Source organism: Pristiophorus japonicus, chromosome 2, assembly GCF_044704955.1.
Source record: "Pristiophorus japonicus isolate sPriJap1 chromosome 2, sPriJap1.hap1, whole genome shotgun sequence".
NCBI lineage: Eukaryota > Metazoa > Chordata > Chondrichthyes > Pristiophoridae > Pristiophorus > Pristiophorus japonicus.
Genome location: NC_091978.1, coordinates 21,342,389 through 21,364,514, shown reverse-complemented (window position 1 = coordinate 21,364,514; position 22,126 = coordinate 21,342,389). Strand labels below are relative to the sequence as shown.

Genomic DNA, 22,126 nt, shown 5'->3' with positions numbered 1-22,126 from the left:
AATTGCTGAAATTCATCCATGTGATCTTTAAATGTTTGCCATTGCCTATCCACCATCAACCCTTTAAGTATCATTTGCCAATGTATTCGAGCCAATTCATGCCTCAAACCATTGAAGTTACCTTTCCTTAAGTTCCGGACCTTAGTTTATGAATTAACTGTGTCACTCTCTATCTTAATAAAAGATTCCACCATGTTATGGTCACTCTTCCCCAAGGGGCCTCACACAACAAGATTATTAATTAGTCCCTTCTCATTACACATCACCTAGTCTAGGATGGCAAGCTCCCTAGTTGGTTCATCGACATAGTAGTTTAGAAAACCATCCCTAATACATTCCAGGAAACCCTCCTCCACCGCATTGCTACCAGCTTGGTTAGCCCAATCGATATGTATATTAAAGTCACCCATGATAACTGCTGTACCTTTATTGCATGCATCCCGAATTTCTTGTTTGATGCTGTCCCCAACCTCACTAGTACTGTTTGGTGGTATGCACACAACTACCACTATCATTTTCTGCCCTTTGGTATTCCGTAGCTCCACCCATACCGATTCCACATCATCCAAGCTAATGTCCTTTCTTACTATTGCATTAATTTCCTCTTTAACCAGCAATGCCATCCCTCCTCCTTTTCCTTTCTCTCTATCCTTCCTAAATATTGAATACCCTGGATGTTGAGTTCCCAGCCTTGGTCACCCTGGAGCCATGTCTCTGTGATGCCAATTACATCATACCCGTTAACTGGTATCTGCGCAGTTAATTCGTCCACCTTATGCCGAATACTCCTCGCATTGAGAAACAGAGCCTTCAGGCTTGTCTTTCTAACACACTTTGCCCCTTCAGAATTTTGCTGTAATGTGGCCCTTTTTGCTTTTTTCCTTCGGTTTTTCTGCCCTCCACTTTTTACTTGTCTTCTTTCTATCTTTTACTTCTGCCCCCATTCTATTTCCCTCTGTCTCCCTACATAGGTTCCCATCCCCCTGCCATATTAGTTTAACTCCTCCCCAACAGCACTAGCAAACACTCCCCCTAGAACATTGGTTCCGGTCCTGCCCAGGTGCAGACGGTCCGGTTTGTACTGGTCCCACTTCCCCCAGAACCGGTTCCAATGTCCCAGCAATTTGAATCCCTCCCATCTGCACCACTCCTCAAGCCACATATTCATCTGAGCTATCCTGTGATTCCTACTCTGACTACCACGTGGCACTGGTAGCAATCCTGAGATTACTACTTTTGAGGAACTACTTTTTAAATTTAGCTCCTAGCTCCCTCGATTCATCTTGTCGGATCTCATCCCGTTTTTTACCTATATCGTTGGTACCTATATGCACCACGACAACTGGCTGTTCACCCTCACTTTTCAAAATGCCCTGCACCCGCTCCGAGACATCCTTGACCTTTGCACCAGGGAGGCAACATACCATCCTGGAGTCTCAGTTGCAGATGCAGAAACGTCTATTCCCCTTACAAGTGAATCCCCTATCACTATAGCGCTCCCACTCTTTTTTTTTTTTTCCTGCCCTCCTGTGCAGCAGAGCCACCCACTGTGCCATGAACATGGCTGCTGCTGCCCTCCCCAGATGAGTCATCCCCCCCCCCCCCCCAACAGTACCCAAAGCAGTGTATCTGTTTTGCAGGGGGATGACCGCAGGGAGCCCTGCACTACCTTCCTTGCACTGCTCTTCCTGTTTGTCATTCCCTATCTGGCTGTGTACCCTTTACTTGCGGTAAGACCAACTCACTAAACGTGCTATTGACATCATTCTCAGCATCGTGGATGTTCCAGAGTTCATCCACCCGCAGCTCCAGTGCCGCAATGCAGTCTGTCGAGCTTCAGGCGGATGCACTTCCTGCACACGTAGTCGTCACGGACACCGGAAGCGTCCCTGACTTCCCACATAGTACAGGAGAAGCATAACATGTGTCCGAGCTCTTCTGCCATGAATTAACCCTTCGATAAACTTAATTTGGCAACAACAATGCTAAATGTTACTTACTGATTTTAAAAAAAAGAAAAAGAAAAACTACTTACCAGTCACTTACCCCCTTGGCTGTGACGTCACCTATCGATTTCTTTCTACTTTTTTGCCTTCTCATCCTGCTGCAGCTGCATCAGCTGGCCTCTTGTCGGCTGCTGGCTGCTCCTGCCTCCTGCTCGAACTCCCCGACTCCCAACTGCTGGTCTCTTGTAGGCCGCTGGCTGCTCGAACTTCCGCCTCCTGCTCGAATTAAACCCTTTGTCCTCCTCCTGCTGAATTCTAAATTTCTCCCAGTCCTCGGGTTTGCTGCTTTTTCTGGCCAATTTATATACCTCTTCCTTGGATTTATCACTATCCTTAATTTCCCTTGTTAGCCACGGTTGAGCCACCTTCCCTGTTTTATTTTTACTCCAGGCAGGGATGTACAATTGTTGAAGTTCACCCATGTGATCTTTAAATGTTTGCCATTACCTATCCACCGTCAACCCTTTCAGTATCATTTGCCAGTCTATTCTAGCCAGTTCACATCTCATACCATCGAAGTTACCTTTCCTTAAGTTCAGGTCCCTAGTCTCTGAATTAACTGTCACTCTCCATCTTAATAAAGAATTCTACCATATTATGGTCACTCTTCCCCAAGGGGCCTCACAACAGTATTGCTAATTAGTCCTTTCTCATTACACGTCACCCAGTCTAGGATGGCCAGCTCTCTAGTTGGTTCCTCGACATATTGGTCCAGAAAACCATCCCTAATACACTCCAGGAAATCCTCCTCCACTGTATTGCTACCAGTTTGGTTAGCCCAATCTATATGTAGATTAAAGTCGCCCATAATGACTGCTGTACCTTTATTGCATGCATCTCTAATTTCTTGTTTGATGCTGTCCCCAACCTCACTACTACTGTTTGGTGGTCTGTACACAACTCCCACTCGTGTTTTCTGCCATTTGGTATTCCGCAGCTCCACCCATACAGATTCCACATCTTCCTTACTATTGCATTAATTTCCTCTTTAACCAGCAACGCTACACCACCACCTTTTCCTTTCTGTCTATCCTTCCTGAATGTTGAATACCCCTGGATACTGAGTTCCCAGCCTTGGTCACCCTGGATCCATGTCTCCATGATGCCAATTGTATCATATTAATTGCTGCCTGTGCAGTTAATTCATCCACCTTATTCTGAATACTCCTCGCATTAAGGCACAGAGCCTTCAGACTTATCTTTTTAACATACTTTGCCCTTAGAATTTTGCTGCAATATGGCCCTTTTTGATTTTTGCCTTGGGTTTATCTGCCCTCCACTTTTACTTTTCTTCTATCTTTTGCTTCTGCCCCCATTCTACTTCCCTCTGACTCCCTGCATCGGTTCCCATCCCCTAAGTTTTAGGCTACATTCACCCATCTTCTGAAGTAAAGGAGATATGTGATAGCACATGATATATTCTAGTAAACTGAATTACAGTAGCATGGGTTTTCTCTCTCACTGCTGTTTCTCGTCTTGAATGGGTCAAGATATGCTCTGGCTCACAGGACATATGAGGTCCCTTTGCGGGAATGGCTGGTGTCTCTGAACGTGAGAAAATATTTTGCTTAAAAATCTCAAAACGTAATAGCAACATTAGATCATTCTAAATGCAAGAGCTGTTCTATGTGAAAATGTATTTTCATCACTTTCTCTTCTGAAGGCAGTTACTTGGGGGTGGGGGTACAATTCCATTGGTACCTCACCCAAGTCACTAATCTACATAGGAGAGCGCTAGGAGACTGCTCGTTGGAAGCTCTGTGAAGGTGAGCCTTACCAGTCGAGCATGATCCCGATTCTATCCTCTTGATGGCCAGACGTGCATGGAGTAGGAGTGCAGGTTGATTCTTTTCCTTTCTATTTTTGCCCCCTCTGTAACCCAGGGGCACTGAGGCTAATTTTGCATTCCAGTTGCCAAGCTGGCTGAAACAAACCAACTCAGCACAGACTTTAACATTTACTTGTATCAAAAATCATCACAATCATTGCAATGTATGTAGTGATGTCTGATTTGTAATTTCAGACCTGGGTCGGCGTCAAATGTTACTAATAAGAGCTGCCAGATGTTGCAAATATCTGCCAGTCCTGTTAGAGCTTCATTTTTGCAGCTGTCATTACTGGAAGGGGTTAACTGAGTGATGAACTATATTACCTTTCAAAGATAGTGTTTTAACTTTACAGTCTAATGAACTGCCACTATTTGACCTTCCTGTGATTGTTTTAAACTAAATGTTTAATTTGTGGTGATTACTATGGGTATTTGTAGCAACTAATTATCAGGCATTGAATTCCTGATGGGTTTTTTTCTGCAGTGTAAAGTTTTGAAGGATATTGTCATTGTTTTATGATCTTGTTATGGGTAAGGGTAGAGCACTAGCTAACAGACTAATTGTGACAGATTTGTAACTTTCGGCTACAACTATGAATGTTTATTGTATTTCTACATTGGAAAATTTCTTGTGTTGCATATATCATTTACATAATTTAAGGAACAAATCCATGGGTGTCAGCCTTGGCTCAGTGGTAACACACTCACCTCTAAGTCACGAGGTTGTTGGTTCAAGTCCCACTCCAGAGACTTTACACATAATCTCAACTGACACCTCAGGGCAGTATTTGAAGGAGTGCTGCGATCTCAGAGCTGCTGTCTTCATTAAACCGAGACCATTGCAGATGAACATAAAAGATCCCACAGCACGATTCGAGGAAGAGCAGGAAAGTTTGCCTGGTGTTAGAATGACAGAATCTTACAGCACGTAAGTGGGCCATTCGGCCCGTCATGTCTGTGCTGGGGTGAATGAAAGAGTCATCCAATTTAGTCTTAAGGTGCCAACATCTGTCCCAGCTTAGAGTATTGTGTTCAGCTCTGAGCACCACACTTTAAGAAGGCTGTCAAGACCTTGGAGAGGGTGCAGAAGAGATTTACTAGAATGGTACCAGGGATGAGGGACTTCAGTTATGTGGAGAGGCTGGAGAAGTTGGGGTGGTTCTCCTTAGAGCAGAGAAGGTTAAGTTTTGAAAGAGGTGTTCAAAATCATAAAGGGTTTTGATTGAGTAAATAAGAGTCGATAACCAGAGAATACAGATTTAAGGTGATAGGCAAAAGAATTCATCATCATAGGCAGTCCCTCAAAGCGAGGATGACTTGCTTCCACGCCAAATAGGAATGAGTTCACAGGTGTTTCAATGAAGGACCTAATAATCCAGACCCTGAACTATACCTTGGAGGGTGGAAGATGCCTGTGCTTGGATTTTTCTAACGTCTGGTGGCCGTTGCACACCAGCCACCACACGGGCTTGACACAGCTAGGTCTTGGTCCAGTGGCAAGGATACCCAAGACGACTGGAGACCAGATCTGCTGCATAGACTGAGCGCGCGCACACATCGCAATGTGGGCTGGCCCGTGCTGCCCCTGGGCCCTCGCCTCTTCTGAGCCCCAGGCTCACTCCTCTCCTGGGCCCCGGTCACTTCCTTCTACAAATTCTTGCCGCTCCTTCGCCCCTCCTGCTGTGCCTGCCCGCACTGCAGTCAGCGACTTGACTTCGCAGCCGTTGCCCTCCTGCAGTGATATACTGCCTCTGATGGCCCCGGCCTGCTGATGGTCTTGCAGGCCGGGACCGTGCCGATTTCCGGGCTGCCGCAAGCAGGACATTTTTTTTATACACAGAAGCTGTTGTGATCTGGAACACATTGCCTGAAAGGATGGAGGAAGCAGATTCAACAATAACTTTCAAAAGGGAATTGGATAAATACTTGAAGGGGAAAAAATTATTTTTATTTCTATCTAACCCAGTCATAGGGCTTTCTGTAGTGGTTCTACTGCCACCCTGGTTGAGAATAAGCAACGCAGGACAAACCAAGCTGAAACCTCTTGGTCAGTATGGCTCAATTGCTCACTATTTTAACCAACTGAGCAATTGTTGGATTGTACTCCTGGTTAAGGATGGGCCAACCAAATACATTGAAATTAGATTCTTGCAGTAATGTACAGAAGTATCAAAATCAAATGTGTGTCCAATAATGTATCCTCCTCCTGCTAACCTGTCGCACTCAGTTGATTACTCATATTTAAATTTTTATCTGATCATTTCAACAACAACTTGTATTTATATAGCACCTTTAACATAGTGAAACTTCCCAAGGCGCTTCACAGCAGTATTATGAGATTAAACAATTTGACACCGAGCCGCATAAGGAGAAATTTGGGCAGGTGACCAAAAGCTTGGTCAAAGAAGTAGGTTTTAAGAAGCATCTTGAAGGAGGAGAGAGGTGGAGAGGTTTGGGCAGGGAGTTCCAGAGCTTGGGGCCTCAGCGACAGAAGGCACAGCCACCAATGGTTGAGCGATTTATAATCAGGGATGCTTTCTGGTATGAATATGGAACTTGGGCTACCTCCAACTAACAAAAATAGTTGGTTGTTGGTGTACTGTGAAGAGCCGAGCAGCTGCCCTGTAAGGTTTCAGTGAAATTAGTAGAATCCTGATTTACAATCGCTTGTATTAATTCATTTGTCACATTGTGTTGGCATTGCTATAAAAAAAAAATTGGCAAAATCTATCCCTTTCTTTCTGTACGATTCTTTTCTCCAAGATTTCTATTTGTTATTTTTGACTGCTTTCATTTGATGATCTGGCATTGAGCCCATTTCTCAAATGTTTCCTCGGTGTCATTTATTGGGTATCCCGAAACCATCTTTGAATCTCTGAATATGTTGATAGCTGTCTGCATTGCCTTCTGAAAGCAGCAACAAGCAGCAAGTTTTGTTGGCATCTAATGCAAAGTGGGTAAAGAAAAGGCCATCTTAATAACTTTCATAACAGAATTGTGACAGCATTGCATGCTGCAGACAGAAACTTTGTCAGTTACTGTCTAATAGCTGGAGAAGTACAGATCATTTTGCCCTGCACAGTTGAATTGAGTGTTTTGCACATATACAATAACAAAATGTTGGTGTGTTACATTCAGATATTTTTCCTGGCAGAGTAGTTACTGGATAAGGGTAATGCAGTCGATGTAGTTTACTTGGATTTTCAAAGGATGTCTGACACAGTTCTTATTCGTGAGAGTAGTAGGAAAGGAAAGTTTGTGGAATAGATAACACCGTGCCTGAACATATTGAGAATTGGCTTACTAACTAAAGTCCAAACGCACTGATGACTCTCCCGGATAACTTACAATTTATCAGTGCTATTTCACAGGGATCTGCTCTGGGAGTCTTTCAGTTCACAATATTTGTGATTATGAAATGTGAGAAGAAACGGGCTCATCATCACACTATCGCTCCTTCCCATAGTCATGTGGTAATCTGGCAGGGGCAAGAGAAGAAACAGACTCATTGCCCTCACCCATGCAGTCATGTGATCTCCAGGGCGGAGCAAAAGAAAGGAAAACGCCTTGGGACAATTTGGGGGGGGGGGGGGGGGCAGGGGCGGGGGGCAAGCAGGAGAATATAGTGACTATGTGGCACATCTCCCCAATGAGCCATCTATCTTTTTATACGTCACTGTTACTATTTTCTGGCCCGCGATCGATTCTACACATCCCCTGGCTCTTCATTCCCACAGAAATACACTCCACAGGGAAATCGAGGGATATGGAGGTTGAATAGGAAAGTGGAGTTGAGGTAGATTAGCCATAACCTTATTGAATGGCTGTATGGTTTACTCCTGCTCCTAATTCACATGATCTTATGCAGTGCGTCATCTGATACTCGACCCTTCAAATAGCTTCTGTGGGCTAATCTTGCCAATCATCATGTCCCACTCGCCCTTCCCAGCACTGACCCTGTGGACTTGGACAGCGGATCAGCTATCCATGCCCCCCTCTGCATCTCCCTCCAGAATGTACGTTCACTTGAACAAAACCCTTGCCATCCATGAGCTTATTGTGGATGATTGGATCAACATCATGGACTTGACAGAAACTTGGCTAACGAGTGATGACAGCTTTGCTCTTAGCCATTTCCTGCTTGGCTATACCTGCCACCACTTGCAGACTGCTGTATTGGCGCTGTGACACTTAATAATAACTTTTATTTATATAGCGCTTTTAACATACTAAAATGTCCCAAGGTGCTTCACAACAATTTTACAACACGTTAGATATTGACCATTGAGGGAAAGAGAAAAAGCGTGAGAAGGAAGTAAAAAGAGGTAAAAGGCTCAGGTCCAAAGCGGCAGCCAAAATGCGCACGCAGATAGACACAGACGAAAAAACGGAAGAAAAAAAAATTCAAATTACATTGTAAATAATACAGTAAGGAGTATACAATAGTAAAATCAGTATAGTAAAGATTAACTATAATTAAACAAAATTAAATAATAGATATAATTATAAATTAAGTTAAAATGAGCAATTGAATCAAATTAAATCAGTTATTAGCGTTCTTTAAGATTCATTCCCTGTCCAGTGATTGGTTCTTCCATATTAACTGAATCACTGTCCTCCATCCTTGTGATGTCATAATTTTATGACTTTTTATTTCTCACTTTGTCCTCTTGATAGGCTTTGTAACAGCTCCAGGCTCCAGCCAGGAGACGCTGATGTTTAAATCTCCCTCCAGCTGCTTACAACCAAATCACACCTTGGTCTGTTCCCCCTGCTCCTCTGGCACCACCTTCTCCTTTGATCATCTTGCCCCTCTAAAATCCATGTTGTCTACCGCCCACCCAAGTACCATGCTAAGTTTTTCACGCAGATATCTTCACGGCTTTCCTCGCTCACCTCTACTGAGCGACTTCTCGCCCTCAGTGATTTCAACCTTTATCTCAACCATTATGCCCTTTTTTTCTCTTCACTGTCCTCCTATCCTCTCATACACTCCCTCAATATAAACGCCCTACTCATATTCACGGCCACCCCGTGACTTTGCCATCTTACGTTGACTCTCTACTCCCATTGTGTCCATCACAGTTGCGTATTTCCACCTCTGTAACATCATCTGACTCTGCCCCTGATTCAGCTCATCTTCTGCTGAAACCGTCAACCATGCCTTTGTTACCACAAGACTTGACTATTCTACCCCACCCCCAGGCTGGCCTTCCATGTTTTACCCTCTGTAAACTTGTCATCCAAATCTCTGCTGCTCGTGTCCTAACTCTCTCCAATTACCGTTCACCCATCACCCCCATGCTCGCTAACCTACATTGGCTCCCAGTTAAGCAATGTCTCGATTTCAAAATTCTCGCCCTTGTTTTCAAATCCCTCCTTGGCCTCGCCCCTCTCTATCTCCATAATCTCCTCCGGGCCCATAACCCTCAAGAATTCTGCGCTCCTCTAATTCTGGCCTCTTGAGCATCCCCGATTTTAATTGCTGCACCATTGGTGTGTTCAGCTGCCAAGGCTCTAAACTCTGGAATTCCCTCCTTAAACCTCTCTGCTTCTCTATCTCTTTTTCCTCCTTTTAAGATTACGGAGACCTGGTTGCAAAGTGACCAAAGTTGGGAACTAAGTATTCCAGGATATTTAACTCTTCGAAGAGGTAGGGAAAAGAAGATGGGGAAATCCTGATAAAGGATGGGATAAAGACAGTAGAGAGAAACTATCTTGGCTCAGAAAATCAAGAAGTCAAATCAGTTTGGGTGAAACTAAAACAGCAAGGGACAGAAAACATTGGTGGGATTTGTTTTTGGGCTCACAAGCAGTAGTTGTAATGTAAGGCAGAGTATCAATCAGGAAATTAGAAACACATGCAACAAGGGTAATATAGTAATCATGGGGGACATTAAACTACATACAGACTCGGCAAACCAATTTTGCAATAATACTGTGGTGGACAAGTTCATGCAATGTACACAAGCTAGATTTCTGGATCCATTTGTTGAACCAAATAGGGAACAGGCTATTTTAGATCTAGTATTGTGCAAAGAGAGAGGGTTAATTAATAACCTTGTAGTAAAGGGGCCTTTAGAGAAGAGTGACCATAATATGACACAATTTTATGAGTTTGAAAGTGATTTTGTTAAGTCTGAACTAGGGTCTTAAATCTAAACAAAGCAAAGTATGTAGGTATGAGGGGAAAGTTTGCTACGGTAGATTAGGGAAACTACATTAAAAGGTATGATGGTAGACGAGCATGGCTAGCATTTAAAGAACCTATTATAATAATAATAGTCAGATTTTGCCTGGCCGGAGACATGGGAGCATGTCAGTGATAGTTGCACCGTCCAGTGGGCGAATTTTAAAAGTTTGATTGACTATGTCTGCTCTAATGAAGAGGTGGCAGTGAATGCAGTGGGGTCAATGGGTACGGGCACAGGTGGGGCGGGGGTTCTCTGGGTGTTGCTGTGGAGCCGAGAGGCGTGAGTGCCGGGTGAGGGAGAGGGTGGGTGGGTGGGAGAGGGTGTGAGGGAGGGGGTTGGAGGGTGGGAGATTCTATAGCATTGATTCTATAGACAAAGATAACAGTCTAAACAAGTACTGTTGCAAAAAAGATGACAATTTGACTGCAAAATGTTGTGTGGGTCTCTGCTAGTTAATACATAATTTACAACAAATATACATTTCTTTGAGGCACAAAAACCCCACAGGAAAAGTGGTCCAACAGTGGCTAACAAGAGCATTTAAAGATTGTATTAGATCAAAGGAAGAGGCTTATAATGTTGCAAAAAAAGAAGTGAGCTTGAGGATTGGGAGGATTTTGGAATTCATCAAAGGAGGACCAAAAAATTGCTAAGGAGAGAGAAAGAAGAATGTGAGTAAATGGGCTCATTAGAGGAGGAGATAGGAGAAATTATAATGGGCAATAAGGACATGGCAGAGACATTAAAGAAATACTTTGTATCTGTCTTCACAGCATAAGACACAAAAAAACATTCAGTAAATAATAGGGAACCAAGGGTCTATAAAGAGTGAGGAAATTAAAGAAATCAGTGTAAGTAAAGACATAGTACTGGAGAAATTATTGGGACTAAGTGGCGACAAATCTCCTGGACCTGATGATCTGCATCCTAGGGTTTTAAAAGAGGTAGCTGCAGAGATAGTGGATGCACTGGTATTAATCTTCCAGAATTCCTTAGATTCAAGAACAGACCCAAAGGATTTGAAGGTAGAAAACATAACCCTGTTATTTAAGAAAGGAGGAAAAGATAAAACGGGGAACTATAGACCAGTTAGCCTGACATCAGTAGTAGTCAAAATGCTAGAATCTGTTATTATGGACATGATAATAGGGCACTTTGGAAATCGTAATCATAATATGATTTGGCAGAGTCAACATGGTTTTATGAAAGGGAAATATTGTTTGACAAATCTGTTATTTGAAGATGTAACTAGTAGGGATGGATAAGACGGAACCAGTGGAAGCAGTGTATTTGAATTTTCAAAAAGCATTCGATACGGTGCCACACGAGGTTATAACACAAAATTATTACTCATGGGATTGGGGTAATATATTGGCATGGATTGGTTAATGGACAGAAAACAGAGTAGGAATAAAGAGACTTTTTCGGGTTGGCAGGCTGTAGCTAGCGGGGTACCACAAGGATCAGTGCTTGGGTCTCAGCTATTAACAATCTATATTAATGACTTAGATGAAGGGACTGAGTGTAACGTATCCAAGTTTGCTGATGATACAAAGTTAGATGGGAAACTAAGCTGTGTGGAGGATCCAAAGAGGCTGCAGAGAAATATAGACAGGTTGACTGAGTGGGCGAGAACATGGCAAATGGAATACCATGTAGGGAAGTGTGACGTTATCCACTTTGGTAGGAAAGACATAAAAGCAGAATATTTTTTGAATGGTGACAGACTGGGAAATGTTTAGAGGGACATGGGTGTCATTGTACATGAATCACAAAGTTAATGCAGGTACAGCAAGCAATTAGGAAAGCAAATGGTATGTTAGCTTTTGTTGCAAAGGGATTACAGTATAAGACTAAAGACGTCTTACTCCACTTATGCAGGGCCACACTTGGAGTACTGTGTCAGGTCTGGTCTCCTTACCTATTCTTGTCTTAGAGGGAGTACAACGAAGGGTCACTAGATTCTTGAGATGAAGGGATTGCCCTATGAGGAGAGATTGAGTAGACTCAGCCTATATTCCCTAGAGTTTACAAGAATGAGAGGTGATCTAATTGAAATATATAGAATTCTTTGGGGGCTGGGAAAATGTTTCCTCGGGTTGGGGAATCTAGAAAACGAGGTCACAGTCTCAGAATAAGAGATCGGCCATTTAGGACTGATAGGAGGAGGAATTTCTTCACTCAAACGGTTGTGAATCTTTGGAGCTCTTTACCCCAGAGAGCTGTGGATGCTCAGTCGTTGAGTTCATTAAGACAGAGGTCGATAAATTTTGGGGAATTACGCGATATGGGGATATTGCGGGAAGATGGAGTTGAGGTAGAAAATCAGCTATGATCTTGTTGAATGGCAGAGCATGCTCAAAGGGCCAAAGGGCCTACTCCAGCTCATACTTAAGTTCTTCAGATTCTACCTCTTTGACCAAGCTTTTGGTCATCTGCCCTAATGTCTCCTTATGTGGCTCGATGTCAAATTTGTTTTCCAATGCTGCTGTGAAGTTCCTTGGGAGGTTTTACTATGTTAAAGGTGATGTATAAATACAAGTTTCTGTTAGAGCTTCGGTTTAATGTCTCAGTACAGTAGTAAGTATGGTATAAGCACTAGTTGGTAAACCATTCTAATGAGTGTTGAGTGCTGAGAGTTATTTCTTGTTTACTTACAGGATAAATTCCATACTCAGCATCTTACTAAGCGCTCTGATATCAGTTTGCACTGCTATTAAATAAGTAAGCAGGAGCGAATGAGCTGCATCGATGTGAGGCAGTGGGCAAATACCACTTTGCAGATAACCATGACGGGTGGTCTCCATTCTGTGGAGTGGATATACTGCAGTGGAATTCTCTCCTTGTCAGTAGCATATGTTCACAACCCTTGGCCCTGATGGAAACCAATGTTTGGAGGGCTTCATGATTGAGGTTTAGAAAACTTAAGGGTACACACTGGAATCACCGTAACTTTTTATTTCTCTTTACAGATGCTGAGTGACTGTTTATTTGCGGAATTTTCTATTTCTATTTCAGATTTTCAGCATTTGCAATTTCTCCTTTAAGTTTTAAAGCATGTCCAATGCTATATTGTAAATTATGAACTGTAAAGGTGATCATTTGCAAAGAAATGCAGGAGGTAAATGGTTAAAGAACAATGTTGAGCTGTAAAATATTTTATCGTTGGATCTGTACAGTCAAACTCCAGACATCTGGTAGTGTGATACCGTAGCCCTGTAGAGTATTTGCAAATGAGGTTCTCATTACTTTTGTCAGATGCTTGCTAAGTAAAAAAACAGATTTGACATGTTTTCCTCCTCCTTACCACTTTGTTTGCCATCCTTTTAAATTTAGGCTTTGCATCCATCTCTTGGTTGAAGTTATGAATGTTAAGTTCTCCGACAGATTTGTGGAATATTAAAAAGGGACTTTGACAAAAATGCATTTTTTTAATTGTATTAGAGTTTTGATTTGGATTCTTTAGGGATAGAAACAGGATGTGAGTGGTTGAAACTTGCCCACAAACCGTATTGCTCAAAGAAAATGTTGGACAGAAAAGGGTACACTGCAGATTGTAGGGATGCAAGGTCTGCTTATGGAAGTAGCTGATGGCACTCACCCAAGAGAATAGCATAAAAACCCAAAAAACCTGATGGGACTCACCAACTTATTATTCCCTTACTTCCAGCAACGACAGTTCAGACTGTGAGCAGGTGGTACTCTAACTTTTTAAAATATTGTTCAGTGTTATAAATGTAACTGTATTTGATAGTAATTGTCTCAAACTTTGTTTACTTGCTGCTTCATTTTTTCTTTTAATACTTCCATTGGGCGAAAAAAAAAATCATTCTTTGACCGTCATTTTGTTTTTTCCTTGATAAACTCAATGAAACCCTTGAATTAGAGTTCCGCCCCAGACCAGATAATCATTTTTAGAGGCCACTAAATTTAATTAAATGTTTTTTCTCTCCAGAATTCCCCAGGTGTTGTTGCTGTAATTATTATTGAATACAAGAAATCGCTGCTTCCGCACCTGCCCATTCATTTACACTCTGCATCGAATTGCCTGATGTTTGCACTTATGCCAAGATCAAAAATCTATAAATCCTTTTACTCCCAGGTAAGTACATGGCCTTGAAGGCTAAAATGGTGGCTGATTTCCAATAATCAAATCTGTTTCCCTGTAATGTCTACTTGTAACATGGGCAGAAATTGATACGATTTCCAAATGCAAGTGTTCGTCCCAAGAACTAATTTAAAAAAAATCAAGACCTAATAGCATGATGATTATTGCTATAACCAATATTGACTTGAAACAGTTGGTATCTGGTAAAATCAATAAACTTCTCATAGTGCTTAAGTGCCATCAGTAGAGTAATTTATCTTTCCTTTTCTCCCTCCCCGTCTTCTCTTCCCCACATAACCTGCACCTTCCTCAGAAAGAAGCCCATCCAAATAATGTTACTAAGTGCATATATTTCAAGCGGTAAAGGTCTGAAAACTGTGGTGTTGGGTTGCCCAACTATCCTGATGAATTATTTAGGTGCCTGCCAATCATCTTGCTGGGGACTATTACTGTCACTATGACATTCAAATTTTTGCCTTTCATCTGTCCTGACTCCTGAAGCTACAGGGAGTTTTTAATGCTCCCTTTCAAAGAAAACACTTTTTACCTCTGTTCACAATAGCGGCAGTTACGCAGAAGTGACTTAGTTGACTGCTGAATGGGAAATGCTTCATAAAAATATGCAACTGGTTCATGGTTCATAGCCCCATTAATCATCCTGCAATATAGGCTGTCTTGGCCACAAACTGCTGGGAACAGGATAAGCAAGAGTCTGCCCTGGTTGACGTATTGTTCTGTCGCTACACCTGATGCAGCATTTATTCAAATGCAGTCTACGCTGCATTTACACTCTCAGCGGACTTTTCAAAATTACAATTGCACACTTCCGCTAATCCTTTTTTGATTTCATAAGTTTTTAAAGATTCATTGTTCAGCCCACATTGACGTGCTTGAGTTGCTGCAATTGCAACTCCAGTGCATTTTCCAAAATTTATTTTATGTCCAGATACACTCAAAGTATCTGGAAAGTCTCATCATTTGCTAACATTCAATGGTTATGGGATTTAAGTTTCGTGTTTGACAATTCTATTAGGTACTGGATTATTAGCAAGGAATACAAATGTTGCTTTGTAAAGCATTAGTAAAACTCCATTTGGAGTGCTACACTATACACAAGTTACAATACGGAATTGGGCTATTTAACCTCCACACAAGCAAGTGTTTCTCATCACATTTACCCGTCAAACTCTTTTCCTTCCCCCACCTATCCAGTCTAATCTTCAATGTTAACCTAGTTTCTGCCATAACCACTCTTTTCTACATAGATTTGTTAAAAAACGATAATTGTTTTGGAGGAACAAGCGTTGAATGAATTCAACACTAAATCAAGAGTAGTGAATTTAGTTGTCGGATTTTTCTCACTGCATCATTGGAATATCCACTAACATTTTTTGTTGCGTAGATTTTGTACTGCTCGCGGTCTCGCGTGAAATAAAGTATTGCCATTTCAATGAAGGTTCCAGATTTTCTCTCCAACCATTTGCTATGAGTGCTATTGTGATGAATGTGTAAAGTTAGCCAGGTGCAATGATAAATAGAGGCTGGAGAGATGGTGCTCTCAAAAATATCAGTTACTGCAATGCATAATGCTAACAATTTTTAAGATCTTAGTACTCGGCTACACGTAAACTTAAATAAACTAAGACAAATTCTTTATCTTCACTGATGGATGATAGAATTATTGTAGATGGTGTATGTCCTTCTGTACATATTTGACACTCTATTTTGATCGATGCACATTATTACCTAAGAACATACGGCCCCTCGAGCCTGCTCCGCCATTTAATACGATCATGGCTGATCCGATCATGGACTCAGGTCCACTTCCCTGCCCGCTCCCCTTCAATCCAGCTGAAGTTTCCTTCAGTTGGAGGGTGGGTAAACAGTTTTTCAAAACGAAGCACAAGGTCCGCTTTCCTGACGAACTTCGGATGTCAAGCTATTGTGGACTCAGCTGCAAGAGAATTGGCAGAAATTGTGTAGATTCAAGGGTCAGGTGGTGTTGATGTCCCCATTAAAATCTAAGGGTTCTTCTTTATTATGGCACCAGATAATTCTCCTTGGCCTTTTCTTTTATTAGAATTATTCTTTGGAACAGAATGGTTCAAGAGACAAAACAAAACTGGGTGTTTTTTGCGAAAAGGCTATTTTTTCCTCAATATAGGTTTAAAGGTGATCTTGATTTTACATTTGTAGGTGATGTCTCCATGGCAACAGGTGGGAGAATCTGGGATTGCACTAAAAATGTGTCTGGATAATCAGTTATCGGAGGAACAGAGAAAGCTGTAAGTAATTTGTTTAGCCATTCAAGGGTATTGGCAATTTTAAACAGAAATTAAGTGTACTGATACAATTTTCTTACATTGACATTTTTTTCTCCTATACATTTTGACTTTTGCCTTTCATACAGCAGGTTGAGGTCCTCTAAACTGTTCAAAATATTTGCTCTAATTTATCTTTTTGATTGGCTGACTGGAAGCAAATGTTAGATAAATTAATATTAGTGAGTTTAAGAAGCAGACTTCATGAATGTCCTAATTATTAAGTCCTTATTCATGTGCAGATGAATCCAGCTACCCCATTGTGCAAAATTCTAAAGTACCATATTTTTTGATATGTATATTGTTTAGTGCCCTGTTTAATAGAGAAACATTATAAAAGCACTCTCAGGGTGGCTTGCAAGCAGAGATGGTTGGGTTGTGGTTTGTGGTGGATGCATGCCTGTCAAATTGTGAAGATCCTACAAGGTAGGTTATCCATTTTTTCATCTATGTTAAGCATCCTCCACATAGTTTAGTATACCATAGTAGTATAATTTAGGAGGCTCCTGTGGAGAAGCCAAGACACCGAAATAATTGTAAATCTAGATTGTACTTATTGAGCGCATTAGGATTGTTACATGTAGAAATCTTAGATAGTATCAATAGCAGCTTGATTGAGAGTTGTCACAGGAAGGAGCTACTGAACAATGTTTTATCTGCTCTGTACCGCTATCCTGTAAGATAGGCCTCCGAAATCCAGAACATATGTAACCACACATTTTGCCATTTACTACGTCAGTGGTTTGCTTTGGGTCTTTGCACCACAGGAAATGAGTAACTGTTGACACCTCTGAAAACTGCTCTGCACAACTTGGGGTCTGGGGGCGTTGAAATAGCGACATTCTAGTTATGACTTGTTTGGCAGTGGATAAAACAATGGAATTTTCTTGAATTAAATGAAACCCAGAAGTGAGCTTAGGTGTAAACTACGTGCGAGTCCCTAGGACTGCCAGATTATATACAAGTTGATCTGCAGCAAGTGTTTCACTAACTCTACATGCTGAAACGAATGAGTATAACTCTGCAGTTTTCTATGTAAGAAACACTGGTCCCGATTTTAACTCTTACTGCCTGCCTGTTGTTAACCCCTTCTGAGCAGTGACAGGGTCCTTAAATATACAGATCAGGACCTGACGTAGTTTGAGGCTTAAGCATGAGAACAGTGACGACTTCCCCGTCAGGCCAAACCTGTTGGGAGGGGTTCATGGGCCAGAGGAGATACAGCCAGTTAAGTCCTTTCTTAATAATATAAATAAGTAAATGTTGGCGTCCTTGTTGGCCAGAGTGAATGCTCCTCTGGGCCCCACAAGGAAGGCTCGAGACTCCCTTGCCATGGGCACCCACATATCTTCCTCTGTTTGCATTCAGAGCAACACCGCCACTGGGGACCGATTCCGTGGGTCCCCAACTGTCGCCTCCTGCTGCCGAATTCCCGCTCCTACCTGCTGACCAGGTAGTGGATGTGGCAGGTTTTGGGTAGATCACCGTGAATGTTTATGGAAATGAGGCCCGCTGTTAAAATCCGCCGGGCCTCCGCGTCCCCGGACTCCGCAGGTTCATGAATTTTTTAGTTTGGGACAAGAGCAGGGACTGTCATAGACGTACTGGAGAAAGAGGTGAGGGGGTGGACCTGAGTAGGACTGGAACAAAGAATGTTCCACACATCCCACAAAAAGGCAGGCAGAGCTCGGATCCATAGCAACACCCTTAATTTGGAGGAAGTGAGTGGAGTCAAAGGAGAAGTTGTTCAATGCGCGAACGAGTTAAGCCAGGTGGAGGAAGATGATCGTGGATAGGGACTGGTCGGACCTCGGTTCAGGAAAGAAGCGGAGTGCCCTCGTCTTCCTGGTGGGGGATGGAGCTTTAGAGGAATTGGACGTTCATAGTGATTAGTAGACGGTTAGGGCCAGAAAACTGTTGAAACAGCAGAGGATGTTGGAAGAGACTGGACAAGCAGAAAAAATAGTCACTTTAGGAAGAAATTGGAGGCTGTGGCCGGAAACTCTCCGGAGGAGCTGAGATCAGTGACCGTCTGGGAAAACGAGCATGAAGCTCAATGAACAGCTCATCTTTTGATTAGGCACTTTACAGCCTTCTGGACCCAACATTGAGTTCATCAATTTCTGGTCATAACCACCGTTCACATTTTTTCAGACAGCAGCTGTTTGAAATGACTCTGCTTCTCTAGACCTATCTTTTGTTTCTTTACTTGTCCCATTATCATCTCCTTTTTGCCTTGCACCATCATCCCTTTTGTTATTTTAATATCTCCTGCCTTCCTCCCTTTCACGGATTTTCCCTTTTGTTTTTTCCTCCCCCCTTTCCCTGCCTCTCTACTTGTGTAAAAACTGTTGCATCTTAATCTTCTTCCGGTTCCGACCTGAAACATTAACTCTCTCTCCACGAGTGCTGCCTGACCTGCTGAGTATTTTCAGCATTTTTTCTTTTTTTGGTTCGAATTTCTAGCATTCGCAGTATTTTGCTTTTGTATAAGATTTATTAACTTTGCCTTGAATTTTAATAGTTTCAGTGCAGTTAAGTATAGCTTTAAAACTGCCAAATGTAGTACATTAACATTGAAGCAAACATTCTTCTTGAACAGAGAAGCAAAATATTACGGATGCTGGAATCTAAAATAAAAACAGAAAATACTGGGAACTACTCAGCAGGTCGGGCAGCACGAGAGTGGATCTGTGGATTCTTCTTGAACATCAATGTTTGAAATTCATAATGTTTAAGTTGCAATTTGAATCATTACGAGCATGAACTGTCATTTATTTTGGTACTTGCGCCTCCTTTTCTATCAGACACTTCAACTTAGAGAAGGTTTTTGAGGTTCAGTCTATACCTAGAGATGAACGATGGAGCCGCTTAAAAAGAATTGGTGCTGATCTACCTGAACTTGACATGTAAGAGTTCCTTACGGTATTACTGTATGATATACTGACAATTGAATGTTTTTTCCACTTTTTCATTAACCCTTCAGCTGCCTTGGTCGGAAATTCTGTAATAATTACTTGCCTAAATCCTTCTGCCTCTCTATTTCCTTCCATTAATACCCCCTTAAAACCTAACTCTTTAATCAAGAATGCCCCCCCCAAAGTATTTTTATGTATAGCTGAGCAGCTTTCGTCTGATGCCTCACTGAATAACTAGCCAATAGCTCAAGGGTAGCTCAAATCTGATAGAATTTGAACACAGATTTATTTACACTATTTATGAAGATGTTTTCAGTGCTATAAAATATAGACCCATACAATTCAATATTAAAACTTGGAGCTTGCAGAAAGAGTTTGAGCTTGTTGGAAATATTATTCATAAAGATTTAATTGTGGACGATAGTCTGGCTATCTTAGCTCGGTTTTAGACATACTGATTGGACTAACAATGGAAACTAGCTGTGTCTCTAAATTCTCTTGTTTACAGGTTTTTACAGCATTTTGTTGTGAGCAGTGTGAGCCATGAGCCAGTGAGGAGATCTGATCTGTCCGTATTATTACAGCAGCCAAGGTTGTCCTCAATCAGTGAAGACCAGAACAAGGTAATGAAGCACGTTCTTTCAAGACCAATACTTAAAATGTTATGTACGTACTCTTTCATTAGTAATCAGGAAATTGTAGCTGGAATTGAAAACGTAGATACTTCAATGCCCAGCTAGTGTGTGTGTGTGTGTGTGTGTATATATAATATATATATAATGTTCTTGCTTCTCTGATCCAGTGACTGAGTCAATGGTCAAATTCAGTCTTCACAATAGACCAATTATCTTTATAGAACTCGGCTTTTTGGAGATATGGGTTGTAATCCTTTCGGATCTATTAAAATGATGATACTATTGGGAAAGGACAGATCACAATTTTCTTTGAGTGACAAGGGCATTGGAAATTCTGAAGCAAAACTTTTGTTTAACTTGCATGAGGGTTTGGAAAGCTGTGAAATTAAATATACAAATCTTGACGTAACTTTTGAAATGCACCCTTATCTGAAGGATTAATCCTTGAACGCGTTATCGCCTCCCAACTCTCTGCCCATCTTTCCCGCAATTCCATGTTTGAATCCCTCCAATCCGGTTTCCCCGCCTGTCACAGTACCGAAACGGCTTTCATCAAAGTCACAAATTACATTCTTTGTGGCTGTGATAAAGGCAAACTATCCCTCCTCGTTCTTCTTGACTTGTCTGCAGCCTTTGACACGGTTGACCACTCTATCCTTCTCTAATGCCTCCACCGTTGTTCAGCTGGGTGGGACTGCACTCGCCTGGTTCCATTCTTATCTATCTAATTGTAGCCAGAGAATCACCTGCAACGGCTTTTCTTCCTGCCCCGCATCATTGCCTCTGGTGTCCCCCCAGGATCTACCCTTGGACCCCTCATATTATCGACACGTTGCCCCTTGGCGGCGACATCTGAAAATGCAACTTCAGTTTCCACATGTACGCTGATAACACGCAGCTCTACCTCATTACCACTTCTCTCGACCTCTCCAGGGTCTCTAAATTGTCAGACCGCTTGTCCGACATCCATTTCTGGATGAACATAAATTTTCTCCAGTTTTCTGCCCCTGCCACAAACTCCATTCCCTAGCCAGTGACTCCATCCCTCTCCCCAACTTCTGTCTGTGGCTGAACCAGACTGTTCGCAACCTTGGTGTCATATTTGACCCTAAAATGAGCATTCGCACATAGCCGCAGCATATCTAAGACCGCCTATTTCCACCTCCGTAACATCGCCCGTCTCCGCCCTTGTCTCCGCTCATCCACTGCTGAAACCCTCAACCATGCCTTTGTTACCTCTAGACTTGACTATTCCAACGCACTCCTGGCTCACCCATCACCCTTTTGCTCTCTGACCTACATTGGCATCCGGTTAAGCATGCCTCGATTTCAAAATTCTCATCCTTATTTTCAGATATCTCCATGGGCTCGCCCCTCCCTATCTCTCTAATCTTCTCCAGCCTCGCAATCCCCCAAGATGTCTGCATTCTAATTCTGCCCTCCTGAGCATCCCTGATTATAATCACTCAACCATTGGTGGCCGTGCCTACTGTTGCCTAGGCCCAAAGCTCTGCAACTCCCTGCCTAAACCTCTCCGCCTCTCTACCTCTTTTTCCTCCTTCAAGATGCTCCTTAAAACCTACCTCTTTGACCTGCGCTAATTATGTGGCTCGGTGTCCAGTTTTTTAACTCTCAATACTCCTATGAAGTGTCTTGAGATATTTCACTGTTAAAAGCGCTATATAAATACAAGTTGTTGTTCAGACACTTGTTTTCTTACATCAAGATTGTTGCTTATTAGAGGATGGTAAAAATACAGGTAAGTACCATTATCACTGATTTAAAAGCACAATCAGTTTTCATCTGCAATTTTGACTGTTCTAGAGATTGCATTCCAATCACCAAATAAGTCACATTCTGTTTTTATTACATGAGGTTGCTGAATTTTTAATTGTGGTTGGGCAATCAGATCTATCAATTTCTCATTGAAAACTTGGTTGTCACTGATGTTGATGGTTCATTCCTGGATAGGCTCCAGTAAGGATTTCAGTTTCTGTTTTAATTATCAACCTTTGTGGACCCACCTGAAAATCCATTTCAGTTGCTCATGCAGGGTTGTAAACTTACGGCTGTTGAATGAGAGAAAAAACTAGATATTGTAGTGTATGAATCTTTG

At 42.0% G+C, this 22,126-nt stretch overlaps 1 protein-coding gene across 2 annotated transcripts in view; it reads left to right on the top strand.

Annotated features, from left to right (window-relative positions):
* dnaaf9 (dynein axonemal assembly factor 9) overlaps nucleotides 1–22,126 on the top strand; it is a 188,772-nt gene that overhangs the window by 127,941 nt on the left and 38,705 nt on the right. For both annotated transcript variants that reach the window (XM_070866808.1, XM_070866807.1), the window contains 4 exons: nucleotides 13,984–14,130; nucleotides 16,333–16,421; nucleotides 19,265–19,366; nucleotides 19,884–19,998. In XM_070866808.1, coding sequence (XP_070722909.1) covers nucleotides 13,984–14,130; nucleotides 16,333–16,421; nucleotides 19,265–19,366; nucleotides 19,884–19,998 — 453 coding nt within the window. The remainder of the gene's footprint in view (nucleotides 1–13,983; nucleotides 14,131–16,332; nucleotides 16,422–19,264; nucleotides 19,367–19,883; nucleotides 19,999–22,126) is intronic.